The 19,976-nt window shown below is 34.2% G+C and overlaps 1 protein-coding gene across 1 annotated transcript; it reads right to left on the reverse strand.

Annotated features, from left to right (window-relative positions):
- Positions 1 to 82: 82 nt before the first annotated feature.
- On the reverse strand, positions 83 to 17,071 carry LOC128989144 (carotenoid isomerooxygenase-like). The gene is made up of 12 exons (XM_054411011.1): positions 16,921 to 17,071; positions 14,975 to 15,168; positions 13,492 to 13,603; positions 10,786 to 10,932; positions 9,579 to 9,723; positions 7,100 to 7,241; positions 6,237 to 6,491; positions 5,805 to 6,025; positions 5,055 to 5,231; positions 4,456 to 4,737; positions 3,445 to 3,543; positions 83 to 530 (listed from the first exon to the last, which is right to left on the reverse strand). The coding sequence occupies exons 1-12, from the start codon at positions 16,998 to 17,000 to the stop codon at positions 357 to 359; spliced, it is 2,028 nt and encodes a 675-aa protein (XP_054266986.1). The 5' UTR covers positions 17,001 to 17,071; the 3' UTR covers positions 83 to 356.
- Positions 17,072 to 19,976: the final 2,905 nt, after the last annotated feature.

Genomic DNA, 19,976 nt, shown 5'->3' on the forward strand with positions numbered 1-19,976 from the left:
ATTATTCTACAGTGATAGGTAAGAGTTCTAATGTTTTCACAATAAAGAATAATCAAGGAAAATAAATATACATGTTGAGAGTATAAAAATATCTCTTAATAAACGTAGAAATACAATATTCCTTAAGATAGCGATAGTATCATTTTAATTAACATGTAAAGTATAATATATCCTACATTTGCCCACTCATTTGAAAACTATTCAGTTGAGCTTACTCCAAGCAAATTAGGTATTCCCTGAGCAAAATTTACGTCAACGTAATATAACAATATTAGGTTATTCGTTACGGTTGAGAACAATATAATCTCAGTTTTATGAACTCATCAGTCCGTCAAATAGTTGATAGGTTGAACACCCTATATATTGGGGGTAAACCATCCGTGAAGATCCTTAGGCACTGCAGAAGGGGTGGTGAAGACAGTCCTCCCCATCTCCTTCATTGTAGCAGCGTCCAGCACCACCAGCCCAACCTGGTTCTCTTTTCCTTCCCCCCAGAGTAGAGAATAGATTAGGACTCCATCATCTTCGTTCTACAATCAATAACTTTTGTCAGTTAAAGACAAGCAAAACTATCATATTTTTGAGGATGTATTTGTTGATTAATGTTGATGTTGTTAGCCTAGATTATCTTATATATTAAACAACTTTTGCAAAACTTATGACAGCTAGCCTGACTATACTAATGGACCGAATTACACGCGGTTGCCAAATGAAGATACTTTTCCTGTAGATGTGCCGAATACCTTTATAAACTAAAATAGGCTCAAAAGTAAGCACAGCAAATGAATTTAAAATGTAAAAAAAATACATGGGCCTTATGGCAACTTGCTGGTGACGAAATTAAACTAAATATAAACAGAAAATCGAAACAAATGGAAGAAATTCCAATCACATGTTTTATTTACAGCATGGGGTGAAAATAGAGAAGTTTGATACAGTAAATACATATTTTTGGCCGAGTTTTCAACCACGGGATGACCTCTAGGAAGGAACCACGATCTAGTTATCGTGGAAGAAACCAATATAAAAATTAACTTTTCTTATGTAGATTTAACATAGGACCAAAATGTTATGTTTATGACAGCAGCTAGCCTGACCATACTACTGGGCTGAATTGCACGCGGGTAGTACCAAAAGAAAGGTTATCGGTACTATATGTGCATTATGTTGCAATTATTTTATATACTAATTTGAACCACTATTTTTTTGTAGGAAAGATGGCATTAAAACGATAGTAAGAGAATGCATCTGAACCTTTATTATGTACCAACCAGCGAAATAAATCTAGCTGTAGTAAACTTTTTGTTTTACTTGGATTAGACTATTTTTCAATAATAGTCTTCTTATAAAAAAATCCCTTACGTTATTAATAATATTTAATATTTCTTGGTTTAGATTGTATTGTGACTGGAAAACAAATTTGTTTATTTAAACCAATGTAAATTAAAGAAACACGTGTGACTCTTCAAGGTCATATTGTAGAAGAATAATACATTTTAACAATTCAACAAACATGCTCAACGTACATACTAAAGAAATCTCACAAACAAAATACCGACGTTATATTATCTGCACTAAAATTTACCCAATTTACAAAAATATTTTTCTAAATGTCACAAAGCGAATAATGGAGGTTTACAACCACTTTTCCTTGTATTGAGCGAAATAAGACAAATTACTTTTGACATGATCGGGAAAAGATTAAAGAGAAATTTCTAATTACATAACGATCTAATTGGATAGGCCTTGCTTCATCGGATGAACACTCAGGCGTCAAAGTCTTTTGCTGATAATTAACGTTTTGAGTTTTCGCTTGAACTGATTCTGATTGAGATTGCGAATGTGTTGGCAGTTCTTTGAAGATGTCGTGTAAACTATCAAAGGGCGATTCTTGGAATCGTCTGTAATATTTGAATGATATGAGGCAATTTATCGGATGACATAATACACATAACTGCCGACGTACAACATAAATTGGTTTTCCTAAAGAACATTATGATATACGTGGGCGTACAATTTTTTTACCAATGTCTGGTAAAATACTCCTACAAAAATAGTTCAAACACAAACTACGCCCAAGCGTGTGGCCTTCTTTACCTTGTAGTAATAATTTTCTTTATAATTTACTTTGTAGAGGAGTATAACAATCAGCAAAATTTATATAATCCGTGTACTAAAGAGAAGATTAAACAAACATAGACATGTTGTTTCCTTTCACCAATTTATTACAATAAAAAATGCATTATCGTCAAAGAATAACAAGGAAATCAATTTCAAAGTATATCTCAAAATTATAGTTCTATTAAAGAAAAGAATCAAAAAGAATCAGTCAATAAATCCTGTGCTCAAATTAATTGTAATAGTTTAGGAATCCTTATATGTTAAAGTCATGATGACAAATAAAAAACGTTATAATTAAATACTATACCCAAATTGATGCAATTTCAAGTTTCTACGAATAAGTTAAGCGAAAAAGTCTTTGAACCTCACAAGCTTTGAGTTACATAACGACAAACCTTAATGTACTTAGAAATGTTATTTGGGTTTATTACTTTTTCTGTTTGAAATTACAGTAATTACCTACTCTAAACTTAGTAGAAGCTCTATAAACTGCAATTAATACATGAAACAGAATAAATACATTTTTGAAATGCTTCTTTTCTGAGCCTTTTCTTTTAAATCAGCAAACATTTTCTGAGAATCTCGCAGTTGCAATATTTCATCGTTAACTTAGTAAAATTAGATATTTATATTCAATTTTCAAAATAAATTAAATTAGATTTCGAAGAAGGCCATTGCTCCTGATCTTCCAACCGTGTTTAAGACATTTCCTTCGTTGAAATAAAAGACAATCATGACAAAGTCTATTTAGAATCTGTATTATGGGTTAATTGATTTAATTGAAATGCCTGTTCAATATAAAAGGCAGTTTGACGTTTGGTTGAATTAATGAGAACGCATGTCTATTAAAATATGTTACAAAAATATAGTATGTATGATGGAACCTGTATACTGACCAACCGTCTACCTGGGACTGGTCTGGACACTAGCGAGACCACAGGAAGACAGGAGACAGGTTCAATTATAAAGGCTATACCCTAGTCTTATGGGGAGCATGAGGAAGGACGAGAGGGGAAGAAAAAGAACCTTTGCACCTAACCTAAGCTAAGGAAGGGATCCGCAGCATAACTTCTTGAAATATTCACATTTCACACTATTACCTAAATCGTTTATTGAAAACATTAGTTAGGGTCTCTGTGATTCATATCCATGTCAAAACCCCAGCACTGTTCTATAAAAAACAATACTGCACGTTCATATCCACATTTGCTGTAGCCCGAACACCCTATGACTGGTGTGGCCCTGGGACTATTTTATGACACTTTCATGCCCCACCCGATAACGATTTATGAACCCACACTTCGTTGTCCCCTTAACATTTACCTTAGCGTCTGGTGAAGAGACAAAGACTGGCTCGCTGGGGAACACACCCCTCTCTTTCCATGTCTCGGCAGTACGACGGTCAGTATCTACCTTTACCAGCTGTCAACAGAATGAGGTCGATGAGGGAAATGCTTTGACTATTCACTGTCCCTAATTAGTATACTTCTGCATACGATACTTTAAACTGAAGTGATATTTTGCAAAATTAAAAGATTTGAAGATTAATTAATAACTGTGAACTTTTCCGTTTTTTTATTTGGTTGCTAAAGGGTTAAATTTTTACCAAAAAAATATGATTGAATAAATATATTTGATTTAAATAGGTGGCACTGATTTTATATCTGTACATCACCGAAATCAATTATGGCCAATCCTAGTTTAACAGGCAGTTTTTTCACAATAAGTGTGTTATCCAGGATTGTGTTAGTGACAAATATGCGATTGTTACTTTTTAATTTTGTTAATTTAACCGTCAATCATATTTGTGTCTAACACCTCATATAAGCTGGCACATTTTATGAAATTATGCAAATTCTTGTATATTATGTATATGTTATTGTAAAAAGGTGCTGTTCGTTGGAATAAATAAATACATAAATAAATATGAGACATCTAACTTCAAAATGTGTCAGTTTCACTGGTCACTGAACTTGCTACATATTCAATCAACTAAATATGATAACATGTGCTATTTGATGGATTATCCTTTGATTCACGTAGCTCTACGTGAACAGCAATTACACAACAGCAACAAAAATTTAGGTGAAAGATTTTGGCTTTACCCTCGTTAAAAAGTAGGCTACGTTTTTTCGTAAGTGCAGTGTTGCAGCCGTTAGTATCAGATATTTAAAGACTAATCCAGGATTTTAGTGGCAACCATTCCCTGAACTAGAATTACCATCGATTGTTAACAACAAACAACAGAGTTACACTCGGCTGACTTTTAAATTCCATGGGGGCTTTCAAAATTGTAATCTTAGCTAGGAAATTAATCCATTAAGGCATAATTACGCTTCCAGGGTTGTCAGCATCAACGTCACTAGAGATCCCATAGAAGTAACGATAGGGTCGACCAAGATGGCGGTCGTAGTTGATCCTAGGCATTTCACAGCCAATGGCGCACAACAGCTCCGGTTTAACAGTGATTGTTCCTTTCTCCCACCAGGCAGCAGCACTGGAGCCCTTCAGCTTCACAAGGTTTGTCTTGTCTGCCACCAGGGGTGCTAGTGGTAGGACAAACCTCAGCGGTCTTCCCCGGAACAATCTGGCATAGTCGGGGTTTTGGTTCATATTCTAAAATGGACAAGGATACAAAATAATTTAATCTATGAAAGTATATAGATATCCTAATACAGTCATTACTGTGTGTAAAACTGTATCCAATAGTCAATGGTAAAAGTTGAAGGTTAATAACATTAAAAGTTTTTCAGAAAGATTGTCCGAATTCTAAATATTACCTAAGTATGTGTCAGGATTCCTAAAGACCGTACCTTGGGTGTGTCGAAGTCGAAGATCAAACCGATAACCCAAATCGAGATGCTATCAAATAGGCTAGCAACACACCAATACTTTCTCAAACAACATGATAACAAACATAGAACTGTTCATACCTCCATTGCATCACGATAGAGAGCGTCTATCATATCCCCGTCACTGTAACAGCAGATGTCGATCACCAAATGGCCGTCTTGTTCAAACTGGTTGATAATATGGAAGAAGAAGAAAGGTTCACATGAGAACGTCTGGACATTGTGTCCAGTTGATCTGTCAACGACGTGAAACAATGTCTGTAAAATGTATACAATATTTGAGTATTATAGCGTATTGTGTTCCTAATACTAAGCCTGAAAGATGGGAGGAACATAAAAGGCGAGTTAGGTTGGCAGTCACTTGGATCAGTATCGGCTCATAAAACATCTTCATGACTGTCAACTGTTTAAAAATCGTCAAAGATGAAAGAGAAAGTCGTTTAAGTACTAGAGAAAGATCATCATAAGTATGGGTTGAATAATATAGTAAGTTCCTCGGTATCATTATCAATATCTTTTCATTATCAATATCTTTATCAACGGAGATGGGGACGCCACCTAGGTGCGTATATTAACCCAGATATGAGTGAGTGACGGGTGAGTGTGGAATGGAATGGATGATCCGTGTACATTGGCAAAGACCATTTATTTAAAGCCCAATAGCAAGGACAGCTCGGTCCAGTTCCGAACCATCAAAAAGCTACACACTTTTCTCAGGATGGAACTGGCGATCTTTTGATTATCAGGGGAGCACTATAACAACTCAGCTTCCAAGCTAATAGAAATGTTGTCATTACTGGTCCTGTTTTTCACGATTCTAGACTCTCTTACCTGTTCATCCGGAAAGAACTTGAAGCAGGCCGTCAGCTTCTCGTCTCCCTTGATCTGAGTCTTCACCATGCTTGGTACAGACATGGTGAGAGGCTGCTCTACGATGACGTAGAAGTTGTCAGTCAGACCGAAGGTGTGCATGTAGGAGGGGTGTAGAGGCCATCGAGCTTTGACACTTGCCACCACTTCGGCTGCTTCGAACATCTCCTTAGACCCTTTACCTGTACGACGGGTGAGTGTGGAATGGAATGGATGATCCGTGTACATTGGCAAAGACCATTTATTTAAAGCCCAATAGCAAGGACAGCTCGGTCCAGTTCCGAACCATCAAAAAGCTACACACTTTTCTCAGGATGGAACTGGCGATCTTTTGATTATCAGGGGAGCACTATAACAACTCAGCTTCCAAGCTAATAGAAATGTTGTCATTACTGGTCCTGTTTTTCACGATTCTAGACTCTCTTACCTGTTCATCCGGAAAGAACTTGAAGCAGGCCGTCAGCTTCTCGTCTCCCTTGATCTGAGTCTTCACCATGCTTGGTACAGACATGGTGAGAGGCTGCTCTACGATGACGTAGAAGTTGTCAGTCAGACCGAAGGTGTGCATGTAGGAGGGGTGTAGAGGCCATCGAGCTTTGACACTTGCCACCACTTCGGCTGCTTCGAACATCTCCTTAGACCCTTTACCTGTACGAAAGCAGATATTGGGTGGAAAATATTGTGGAAGTATTTTAAGCAGATATTGGGTGATATTATTTTAAATGAGCTCACTTGGTAAGCATGAAGATAGCTAGTGGTTAAAATTCTTTCAGAAAGGATTATTAATGGAGATATCCTTGTGGGTTCTGGGATAAATAACTATAATAACTATTGGAAACAACTATGGCCAGATGGGTGTCATACGTTAATTATCACGTTAGGAAAAGTGGTTCATTACGTGTACATTTTGGGTGTACATTTGGATCAACTTACTCACATTTCGTCAGTTTTCTCTTACTAAACATTCACTCATTTAGTTATCATAAAAGAAAATTATGACTAAGAAACAATATTATAGTTTTACCTGCAATTCTTCATGGGTCTGAAAGGTAAATTCACGAGTAGATTATAAATAGAGAACCCCAAACTTAATTACTTATGGAAAGTCAAATTTATGTCTTAAATGCCTTTGACTAGTTTTGTATTTAGTGTCTGGCACTTTGAGTTGATCTTTGCAAACACTACGTTCACAAAGAATTTTTAGTAGGTGTCAAAAATATAAGTTACATAAATTAAAAATATAAAAGTAAATAAACCTGGAGAGGCAGGAAACTTGACGATCGAGTATGAAGGTCCCAGAGCAGCCATCTTCATCACTTGGTTATAGACAGAGCCATCTTGGGTGACGTGAGGGTGTGAAGTGTGTGACATGATGGGCAAGTGCTTTGCCAAGTCCACCTGAAATATGTGACACCAATGGAACTATTTTACCTTTGCAGAAGTAGTGAAAGTAGATTCATCCAAACGCAAACAGTCGTTTAATTGAGAAGTTGAGTTCTTGAAGTACTACTTAATTAGAGATCAAGGGTTATCGGCTGGTTCCTGAGTTGTTTGGGAACATTTTGTCAAGAGGTCACTTGTTCTGGAAGTTCTATATCATAGTATTTTGGAAACAATATGATCTGATGATACTACAGATAGTGGGAAGGAACAAATTAATCTATTGTCTTCAAATTTGGACACTATCTGTATTTGTGTCGTAATTGAGAGTATATTATTTACTTTTTACAGTTTTACAAAGCTTGAGTGTTTAATCGGCTTAGTAATAATTACCTAACTCATTAGGGAAAGGTTTCACCAGTTTAAATAGTCAAAATTTTAAAAGCGAAGAAAAGATCTTTTTCTGTTTAAACCAATACTTCAATGTAGGTGATATTTAATTGACCCAAACAAGTCAAATAAAACATTTGCAATGCCCTTTACATTGTGTACGGTACGGTTTTGTTACATAAAGCCAGATGAAATTGAATTCAATGTTGTTTTCCAACAGTTTAATAAATGGTGTGTAGCAAAAACAGCTTAAACTTGAAACACATTTTGAAATTTGTTATTATTACGGGACATAAATGATAATTTCTTTGTTAAAATGAAGTGTCAGTTAACACACCAATAGTATCAAATGTAAATAATTAATAACCCAACAATAATTATCTTATGCTCGATAATGATCTAGAAACATGAATTCAAAATACGATCCGATAAATAAATATCAAATTAAATGATATTCCAAGTTTTCAACTCTATTACTGTAATGAGAAATGCGACCCTACCGAACAATTATCTTTTATAATCATTAAATACATAAAAACCATCAACACCTATTACAGTGTTTCAGGTGATGACAATTATTGCAAATAATAACATTTGTTGTAACTGGAAGCGCATTTAATAATGTAAATTGATTGAATAACACAGCATTTTACCAAGATAATGTGATATTTATGTTATGAAATCAGAGTGCACATGAAAACTTAATTATGGGAGTAAAAAAAATATCCAACGTTTAATGATGTGGTGGAGTTTTCCAGTTATTACAATAATTATTATGAAGCTACTGTTATTACGAAAAACATCGTAAAATTATAATTTATAAAAATCTCCAATTATATTTTTCCAGTTATGGCTGAAAAAGTTTTCTTTTATAGAAATGTGTATCTTGGACACTCCGTCCAATATGCAAATTAATTACGAGATTAGTTAATACAGTTTTTAAACACTTACATTTAATGTTTGAACTTAACATTAACATAAACATAAAAGGATTAACCTTCGTATTAAATTTATTCTCAATGGTTTTTAACCCCCCAGGTTTTTTTCATTTTTTTGAAGTTTCTATTTTCATGATGATTTTCCCATAAAACCCGTAAAATAACGGAAAGTAGAATTTTCTCCAACCCCCCCTCCCCCCCCAACGATTTGGATTAAAATTCTGTACCGTATATTATAGTCCTTTTAATTCTAAACAAAATCACTGTAAAAATAACGGTTCAAGAGGTTTTGTATTTTATGTGGTTTTCCGGTAAAACAAACGATAAAATATCAACCGGTTTTGGATTTAAGTTAAGTATTTTATCGTTCCCATAATTCTAAACAGAAATGTACAAATCATTACTGTAAAAACTATGGTTTAAGAGTTATTGTAACTTTTGTGATATTACCCATAAAATACCTTATTCTATAAATATGATAAGGTTCGTTGGCAAGCTAATGGGAGAAAGTATGTGATAGATTGCTGATACCATTTATTTTTAAAGCAAAACAACATGTGATAGATGGAACAGATAACACTTAATCAAACCTCAACCTTTACACGTACCTATAACATTTATGCTTCTAGGACTGATGCAAGCAGTGGCTAGTATAGTAAAGTGTACTTACTCTTTAAAGGGTCTCTGAAATTATACTCAATGTCGAACTTCGTGAACACATAAACAAATCGCTAAAGGAAATTACCCAAACCCTGATGTTGTTACTAATCATTAACTTTTTGTTAGGGATCTTCATTTATTAGTAGCCCAATGACAAATAACACGTTCGTAAATGGTCCCACCTGGGATCGAACCAGCTATATTCAGGTTCGAAGTCAAGCACTTTAACCAATACCATCAAACATGTTACCAGCATTTTAAAATTAGAAGATTTGATGCAGACATAGCCTTTAAATTATCATAGGTAAAGGAATAAAAGCTGTATCTGGTTGTATCATACTAAGTAGGTAGGCCATCTGATACGTACTCTATCAAGAGTTTCCAAAGAGTTAGGGTCCACCCTGTGAATTACTGGAGATTCTGTATAACAATACAAATGATCTCCGAAGGGATACACAGAGATCATGGCATTGTCAGAGAAATTGTCCCCAGGGTTGAACATGGCCATTATCCTGAAGAAAAAAAAACACAATTTCACTAGAAAACTTTTAATAGGCATATATAGAGACTTGTCAAAAACGTTTTCTTGTGACAATAAAATGCAATAGCTAATTTTAGAAGTTCACGAATTTAAGTTTTAAACCAGATAATTTATACAGACAATAATTAATAACATAAATAATTTTTCAATCCTCTATTACAAATTTGAAATTCACATTCTGATTTTAAAATAGTAAGATTCAAGTCGGCTGGGGTAGGAAGAATTATTAGAAGGATAGCTTGACGTTATGTTCATGTGGGTGTGTAGCTTCTTTGTATGAGGGTAATTTGATTCATGTGATTTCCAGGTGTTTTATTCATTTGTTTTTAATTTAGACCGTTTTTATTGTGATTATTCTATAAAACCCCCATTAAATAACTAAAAATTAAAATATTCTCAAATTGAGCCCGAACGATTTTTATTAAAACTTAGTATCTTATACTCCTTTTGGCAAAATTTGGTATCAGGGAATCGCTGTAAAAGTTATTGTTCAAAAGTTATTGTAACTATTGTGATTTACCCCATAAAAACCTATTAATTCACGGTAAAATAGGATTTAAAAAATCGTGTCCAATTTTTATTTAAACTGTGTGTATGATATAGTACTTTTAACTCAAAAATATATGGTACAATCCCTATTTATTGTTGTAAATTTACGATTTAAAAATTGCAACGATTGCGATTTTCCCAATAAAAGTTACTCACAACGTGTATCCATGTGCCATGATAAGGGTTGTTGACAAAACAACAGGAGAAAGTATGTGTAAGATTGCCAGTACCATTTATTTACCAGGAAATACATGATATACTGAGCTTACAGTAGCCCAGCAGTACTGGAAAAAATCGAGCATCTTGAACGTTATCCTCTAACCCACGAGAATAGAGGGTATTCAATAATATTGGTTTAGTTTTTCGTGAAAATAAAAATAATGTAAACCCCTTGGAGTGCGTAGTGATGTTTAAATAGCATATGTATAGTTAGTTCATGTCATGACTAATACCAGGAATGTTTTACTGTTAGTGTTTAGATTACCTGTGAAAAATCGTTTGACACGGGTCGGGGGCGACACCCGTTCCAAACTCGTTGCAGACGATACGTCCGGCGGCCATGTTCTTCCGGTAGGTGTTCGTCTGTAAGAACCGGCATTGGTAAGTAGCTTTACCATCTGCAATTCCAAACCTGGAATAACAATATTATTTCAAAATATGGATCCAATTACAGAAACATTCTGAGGAAATGGATGACTGGCTCAGATTAGGAATATCAAATGTGTCAATACACAACTTTTTTATGGTTTCCACCGTTGGCAGTTGTTTGCGTTTTCGATGAGAAATTGGCAAAACCTCTAGTCTTGGTTAGTTTTACGTCAATTTTTTGTTAGATATAATTATTAGTAAACAATGCAATGGGGTGGTAAGTTTTCCCAAACCAATATTTAATATTGAGGTTCGATAATGAAAATGTGAACACGACCATTAAACACTAACTTACTATGCTGCTTATACTTCTGATATTTAAGCAGTCTTATACTACTTAATACTTCTGAAAATTGATATAGGTTACCAAAAGACCAATGCACTAGAAATGCACATTATACACATAAACTGCATTATACACTTTATATTCTTTAAGAATAGCTTTAAAGCACAAATCCTCTTATATTATTTGGTACTTCTTCTTACCTAGCTAATTCCCAGCAAACTGGCTGAAATTGTGATATGGATATGTAAAATGAGCTACCCATAAACATTTTAATACGTTTTGTGTACTAAGTGTTCCAGTTCAAAAACTTCAAACTTAGGATTCTAAACAGAAATTACGGACTATTTATGGTATTATTAAGACATCTAACTTTGAAATAATGTCAGACTCTTTGACTAATACTTTTCTTTGATTTTTCTAGCTATCCGAACAACAAGTATGTCCGAGTTATATTGCTCGTTTATCTTGGTTTATTTGTTTGTTTTTGATCCATCTTTGTTTATAGATAATTCAGACGAAATCTAACCAAATAGTAGAACACACAAAAACAAATGAAACCGATCCAAATATACATTCCAAATCAAATAACAAACCTTATCGAGGCCATACAAGTTTTACCAACGACATGTTATCTTAGAACTCAAAACCAACAACAATAAAACTACAGTAAAGGTTGGACCAAAAGCGAGGGGTACAAAATAATGATGAACTTCATGATCAAACTTTTTATAAGATTTATAACAACGTGACCCAGTTTTTAAACTCATTGTACAGCTAATTGAAATGTCGAAGTAAACAGCAAACATCAAACTGTCGAACGGTTAATATTGAAGCAACGTTTAATCTGAAAGTTGTCATAAACACAAAATACAATGACCCATATTTATAATATCATGCAGTTTATTGTCCCACAATTCTTGAAAGACTATAAAATAATTTATTCAGTAAAATATATTAAAAGGCGAAGGTTTTCTTTAAATTTAATTATAGTTGACAATATAATATTTTATTTTATTCATATTATTTTTCTCCTAGATTGAAAATTTATGTTTCAGCCGTACATTAAGTGATTGTACGGCACTGAACATTAACCAGCGTTTGGCCTTTGGTCGGCATAGTTGGTCTGCAGTGACATCTTCGTAGCATCTTCCAACTGCTTCGTGGGATATCATTTGGCACCATTCAGCGTCTTTGGCACGTCGCCGGCATCTGACGTAGTACGGAGCTTATGATATTTGGCCGGCCAAATGCGTGTGAATGTTTCGTGTAAATAACTGTTTTGTGTGTATTTACTGTATGTGTGTGAACTTAATTTATTCATGACGATGACTGACAGGTGTTCTAAAATAAGAAGGTAGAAGATATTACATTGGGGACACACACATGCCTCGAAACTAGAATCGATACTAATTTAATTATAGAAGCACTTTGAGAATATGTAACTTACGTTATATTTACTTACGTTAAAGACAATAATTGGATTATTCAATCGTTCCTGGTTCTTGTGGATGACTGATCGATATCGGTCGCCGTAAATTGACTATATCGATTTTTTAGATGTATTTGCTGTTTTGTATGTAAATGTCTACAGTATAAGTGAAGATAAATCGAAAAGTGTTGGAGGACGTTCAAAATGATATTTGCATAGTAGTGCCAACACGTAAATAATAATTAAGAAGCTATTCTTTATATTCAAAGGCCACACTTCAACACGTTTTGATATAATATAAATACAAACAATAATAATTTATGGACCGCTACAAAACTAGGCACCTTTTGGAAATATAAAAATCGTTTAAAATACCTTTAGTAAGCTCCATAACCGGAAAACTTTGTCGGTCATCGACTCGTAGTCCTGTATAAGGAATTTATAAATAAAAACTATTAAAAACGCATCCAAGGGTTCAAAACAAGTTTAATTTGGTCGTGTTTGATGAGGTCGACGCCGACGATTAGAAGACCGAAATAGACTTTCTGTTTACACAGGTTGCCGGATGAGTGCAACTGTTAAATGCCCGGTTTTGGGAGCTGCCACCAACGCCAACTATTGATTTTTCATTGCTACATGAACTGTTAAAGAGAAGTTTTTGCAAACTTCTCCACACTCTGGCCAAAGAAAACGTGTTTAAATGTTAAATAAATCACATAACAGAGTTTAAAATATGAAAAAAATCTTTCAATGTTAAACTGTTACATCTAATTTTATTAAGCCTTTGTTGGTACACATTTTAATTTACAACGATATAAGCTACTCACCTTTGTACCATAGCAGGACCATCAAACCAATGTTGATACTTGTCCTCTCCAATCTGGCTAAGGCCAGGACCGTTGCGGAGTAGAGTGCCGTTCAACCATTCCGGGATGTTTCCTGAAATTGAGAAACAATTACTTTCAATTTTATCAACTATTTAAGATGGGAAGGCCAATATGTGCGTATTTTAACCCAAATATGAGTGAAGGATGAGTGTAGGATGAGTGGTGTGATTTTGAAGTCTTGTTAGTGACTAAGGCCGACATGTTCCTTAGACACAGCTGTTAATAGCCCATACAGCCAATAGCATCTAAGGGACCTACAGTTTATAGTGCAAGAGAACGACTTTTTTCCTTGTAATTAACGAATTGGTCAACTATCAGGATAGTTCTGCGGATAGTCGTAGTACTCACTAGTCCGGACGTTAATCCACACCAGGGAGCATCACATCCACAGTGCATGTCTATAAATATTCACAATTCGTGACCTCCTAATAGCTGGATTACAGGACGACGCCACCGTTCCGGTCTTTTATTAGCATTATAGTTAACATACATATTGTAAAAACGTGAGCTTAAATACAAAGGATGAATACGCTCTATCTTTGAAGCCAGAAAATAAAATAAAATTTTTTTGTCATGTTGGTACTCTTAAACTGGTTCAGAAACCTAATTGAGTCTATGCAAGTATTTTAAATCAAAGAGGTCACCCTTAACTTAGTAAGATGATTCTGTAGAAGGATTGTATTTTTGTACTATGGTTTATGACAACTGTTTTATTAATAAAAAAAAAAATTAAAACCTTGAGTTGTTAATATCAAATTTATATCTGCTTAGTCCTACATAGTAGGAGGGTTATTTGCCAACCCAATATAAAAGTGTTTGTACGTACTTTAAAGATTACTATGGGAATCCCTTTTACCCAGGGCTATAAGGTGAAGCCATTATGTAGCTTAATACACAGCAAATGTTTAATTAGTTGATGTAAAATCAAAACGAAATATTTAAACCACACCTTTTAGGTTACCGGTACTATTTTATTTTGAAAACTATTTACATCTTACTACAAATTAGGTCTCCTGGGTATGACAACGTCACAGACAGAAACCTATCAGTATTGTACCCCGAAGACTATATTCCGTTCAAAAAATTAAGACGGTTTAAGAGGAAGCCATTCCACCAGGGGTGGAAAAATAGGTGGAGGGCCACCTAACCCTAACATTGAAACAACATCCAACAGCTGATCAGCTGATATATACATTAAGCTAAAAAGGTGCAGGGAACCTTCCCTTAAATCCCCCTAAATTTTGTAAACGGACTCTAGTTTGTAGTGTTAGTGTTAGTGACCGTGGCAAAATGCATAGGGAGACATAATCTTACCTACAAGAACTCATCTAACAACAACTAAGGTAAATCTAATATAATTTTAGTTCTCGAAACTGGGATTCCAATATCTTTAATGTTTTCAGCTAATGTTACTCCTATGGACCTGTGGTGACTCCTGCTAGAGGTTCCAGGACCTCCTGGTGGCAGGATCTCCAGAGGATGGAAGTGTCATTGTTGGGATACAGAGGCTCTCCTTCCCTCAGCTTCCTCGCCACCTCTTGGCTGTCTTCTTCGCCAGCTGTGTCCAGAGCATGCCTGATACCTTGCGGAAGACTCACATCCATAGGGCGACATATGCTGCAAAGAAAATTGAGAAATATCTATGAGTAATTTCATCACTAGTACCGAAAGTGGCATTTCCCGATGCTCGCTCAAGTTTCATGTGTGAGGCAAAGCCGAATACAGTAGCTACAAAATCCACGGGTGAAGCTAAGCCGGATATGCGGGAGTAAGTTTCGCGTACGAGGCGAAGCCGATGACGGGAATGATCGGAGCTAGTGCCAGGAAAATCACTTTTAGTACACGTGTTGTGAACGATACTGTATGCAATTATGCATACTTATGTTTTCAGTTAGATTGTCCAACAGTAAAAAGAGCTGATTAAAATAAATTATAAAAATAAATGTCAAGGAAATGTTAGTGCAAATGGGAAACTCATTGAGTCTTTAGCTGACCGTTTTCCCCCCTAAATTAGAGCTTGGGAAACAGCTATGTTTTTTAATGTCAGTTGTTATAAAAAAAGCCACATTCTGTACGGAGCTGTGAAAACGAGCTATTTCTGAATCCAAACATGATATGGATTGGACTATAGGCAATTATTTGAAGATCTCGTAAAACAGAATGATTACTAACACTGGGATTTGCATTTCATCGTCAACCCTTCAACAACTGACGAGCTTGTCCGTTGTCATGGAATGCTCTCTAGCAGACAAAGCTCAGTGTTTCACATATTTTTCTCAAATACTTTATTTTGTATTTTGACAGAAATATACAAAATCAAAAGTGTCTAAAATCTTTACTGTTAAGAACATTGGCGAAGTAAACATGTAATGGGAAGCTAAACATTCTTCAGTTTTAACCAAACGTATCTTATTGTCTGTTCTCATTGTCTCATGCTCTCAAGATTTCATGGTTCAGGCAAAATGTCTTCATACATGTACTATTCCATGTAATAATTATTCATAAGCAATGTATTCCTACAGTTAGGCCTACTATTGCGCGTCATTTATAAAAAAAAAATACTTGCTATTATTGGTGTTGTATTCCAATACATTTATCAACCTAATTAAACATTTTAGTTTTCATAACATTTATGGGACTTCAATTATAAAACTTCATGATTTTCCGTAAAATTATTAAAAATCAAGAATATTATCCATTGTATAGATATATATTATTCATAATTGCAATTCAATGCATCCGGTAGGTAATCCGGTTATTCTTGGGTGGTCCAGGAAATAACAATGCATTTCCTACTAGTGCATGGAAGGGGTTTATTCCCTTTCATAGGATAGCGATTTTTTTAGGCAGTCCTTGAAGATTATGTAGAAACCTTGTTTGACCTATAAATAACCAGCAATTGTTCCAACTGAACTATGATATCATTCACTGAACATCTTAACAACATTAATGTAACTCGGTTAATATCGAAATAGTTAACTTTTGTGAAATTATCTACACCTTTGGTTAAAATTTTATCCCAAATCGCACACGTTTCCTGTATATTCAATTGCAGCGTATGATAAAATTATAGCAAGCATTATTATAATTTACAATTATAATCCATAATGAACCTTATCATTCCAATAACATACGACAAACTAAAATATTCAATATTTCTTGTGTTTCTTGAGGTTGGCACAACTGTTGCCGGCGCATGCTCACTAGTCACTAGCGTAGCGTTAGCTCAGAATCAGTTTTCAGTTCTGTCTGTCAGATTTTGTCGTCTGCTATGTTGGAGTCAAGTCGCGTCTGTTATTCTGAAGAACTAAGTGATTCAGATCAACAATTCCGAACTGATCACATGACTAAATCGATTGCTAGTCTTACCTTTTGTATCTCAAACAAGATGTGAACGAAGATATGTTGCAGAGAATATCAACACTGAAAACTCGACAGAGGTTAGACATGACGCACGGACATCACACATGGGACTGTTAGCGCTAGCAGCGGCGAATCTAGAACTAACACTTGAGCTCAGTGAATCACTAAGATCGTGACCTTCAATGTTAAGTGTGTTTTGGTTCGCTTATCTTTTTTCACAAAATCTTGAGTATGAATTCACTTGTACTACCAGATGACAATTGATTATGGATGAAGACTAATGATCATATTATTTATCATCGACACGATGATTTCTGAAAAATACTATCTTATCAAACTCTCTCACAGATAATGTTAGGCTTAAGAATAGGTTTTGGTTTTAACAACTATTAACTGTCGCATATATACAAAAATATTGTTATGTGTCTCACATATCTAAACAATACTGTAATCGAATTCTTAAAAGACGTTTTGAAAAACCAAACTGAACTTACCTCTCAAAAAGTCATAATCGTACACATAACTTATTTTTGGTTCAATGTTAGGTAAAATCAGCGAAAACCAATTTTTTTTATTAAATCAATTTTACGGTGAATTAGTTCTCATTCGAGGAAATGTTTTTATACCCAATTATTTTCTCTGAATTAATTTAGAGATTTCACAACTTTTTCAAATACATTTTTGACGCTTGGAAGTTATAATGAACATTTCCCAGTAAATTAGGAGCTTTAAATTAGCCTACAATATTCTACTAAATACTTACAGATTGATGTTTATTAACTAAGGTGTTTTGTGCGTCGTCAAACAAAGAGCTTGGTAGTCGCTGCTCTGCAGTGTTTACCATTTGTCATAAATTAATACCACTTAAAACAATTGCAACTACAAATTTTCAATAAAACTACTAATCAATATGCCATACAGTAGTAAAATTGTTTACATTTACGTATTTATTCTTTCGAGGGGCATAAATAAAAAAAAAATTAAAATCCCATTTTTTGTATAAAAAAATATTTTGACTACTACGATACACTAAAACAGATCAAAATAGTACTTTTAATGAATTAATTAAACGAAACAATACTATGAATTTTTTACAATGAAATAATTGCTCAGTAAAATTTTTACGAAGGACTTCTAATATATTTAAAACTAGCAGAGTACCTGCCCTTCGTGCGGAGTTAACATATAAGTTTAAAATGTTTATTGCAATTATACTCAAGCTTTGCGTTTGCAATGAGGTAGGTCAAACTTTGATAAAATTGGACGGTATACTTATGATATTGGTATTACACATCTACCATAGCCATAATATTCTACCACTTCACCTAAAAAATAAAGAAAAATAAATTATTAGCCTACGAATCCTCAAAAAATCACAAATTATTCATGACATTAAAAACATAAACATAACTGCAAACAATCCTACTTTGACAGTTCCCATTGCGTATCACAGTTTTTTGTAGTTGCTTAGTTCAAATTAGCTGTTTACATAAATGAAAAAAAATATAGTGCTGCACCCTGTTGGTAAATCTTATAACTTTTAAATGCTTTTGTATATCATAAAACCAACCTTTTTAGTTGAAACAGCTGACTAAATTCTTTAATTCCCTTTAAATATGAATACTCATAAGGTTAACATGGGGAACTACAGAGCCACTGGGGCGTAGCCCGAATGGATTTTTGAGATTAGAATATGCCTATATGTTAACCGGGAATGTGAGCTATCATCATGTCAAATTTTAGCCCAATCCGTCCAGTAGTTTATGCGTGATTGAACTTCAAACAAACAAACAAACAAACACACAAACAAACTTTCACATTTATAATATTAGTAAGATAAGATTAAGGAAGTAAAATTGTTCATAAGACTTTATGAAGAATTCTTCATAAAACTTTTAATATAATTTTGAACTGACAGGCTACCTAACTTGTAATGGACAGGAATTGTAAAAATCAAGAACGTCTTTGAAAAAGGGTTGGAATAAAAGAGAAAACAAACTATCAACGTTTCAGTTTAACTTTCGAAACTAAACATTTCTAAGTAATCGTTCAGTTCAAACCTTTGTCCGGAAGTTTCTTGATTGAATACACATTGAGAAATCAATCACAATGCTGTTAAACAGTTGTGTTGCCTTTTCCCTGTAAATAAACCTCATCCATTTATAATATTAAATACAATTGTGGTTATTGGGTAATAACTCCTTCTTGATTTTTGCTTATCCTTGCCCAATTAATATCTATCTATTAACTTAAACAAATAAATTTATAATTCAAACACAAGACTTTATATATCCTCATAAGGACTTCATGAGGACTTAGCTTATGGTAATTTAAATCATAACATGTAAAGTAGTTTTCTTTCAAAGTTATTGTTCTTGTTATCGCATAGTGGTATAGCCTTCGTGTTTATTTTTTATTTATAACTTGCCATTTTTCCTGATAAATTTAATACTAATACCCCCGCCGCAGCAAACCTGCAGACTAAGCGAATTTCCGAATGTCTGATTGGATTTACACTAAAATGTCTACTTAAAAATTTAACATTTATTTCCTATTTAAATAGAATTATTTTAACAGGTACTTAGGTTTGCTGCATCAGGGAGGGTAAAACTTTTTTTGTAAAATGTAAATAGTTAGTAAGAAATAAAAACATTTTCCAAATTTGATCAAAATATGTTCATAAACAAGCAAACTACAACAGTTTACTCATTCTCCATAAGAATAACATGGGAATTTAAAATTTACATTTTTTTGGAATTTTCTCCGTAACCATTAGGCGCATAGTAACACTTCAATATACTAAATTATTTGTTTTTTTAAGCTCTACAAAATGGTTTGAAAAGATTTTGCAAAATTTTTTTTTTTTTTTTGGGTCAAAAATGGCAAAACCTATTTTTACCCCATAAAACCCCCCGTAAACCCCCGTTCCCATAGTCCGATCATGCTGGTTCGCGAACTCCTTCGAGTTTATCCCGCCTTACACCTTCAAACCAAATTTTATCAAAATCGGACAAAAATTACTCAAGTTATCGTGCGGATGGACACACACACACACACACACA

Source organism: Macrosteles quadrilineatus, unplaced genomic scaffold (assembly GCF_028750875.1).
Source record: "Macrosteles quadrilineatus isolate MER2022 unplaced genomic scaffold, UCM_ALF_1.0 Scaffold_3__2_contigs__length_128488019, whole genome shotgun sequence".
NCBI lineage: Eukaryota > Metazoa > Arthropoda > Insecta > Hemiptera > Cicadellidae > Macrosteles > Macrosteles quadrilineatus.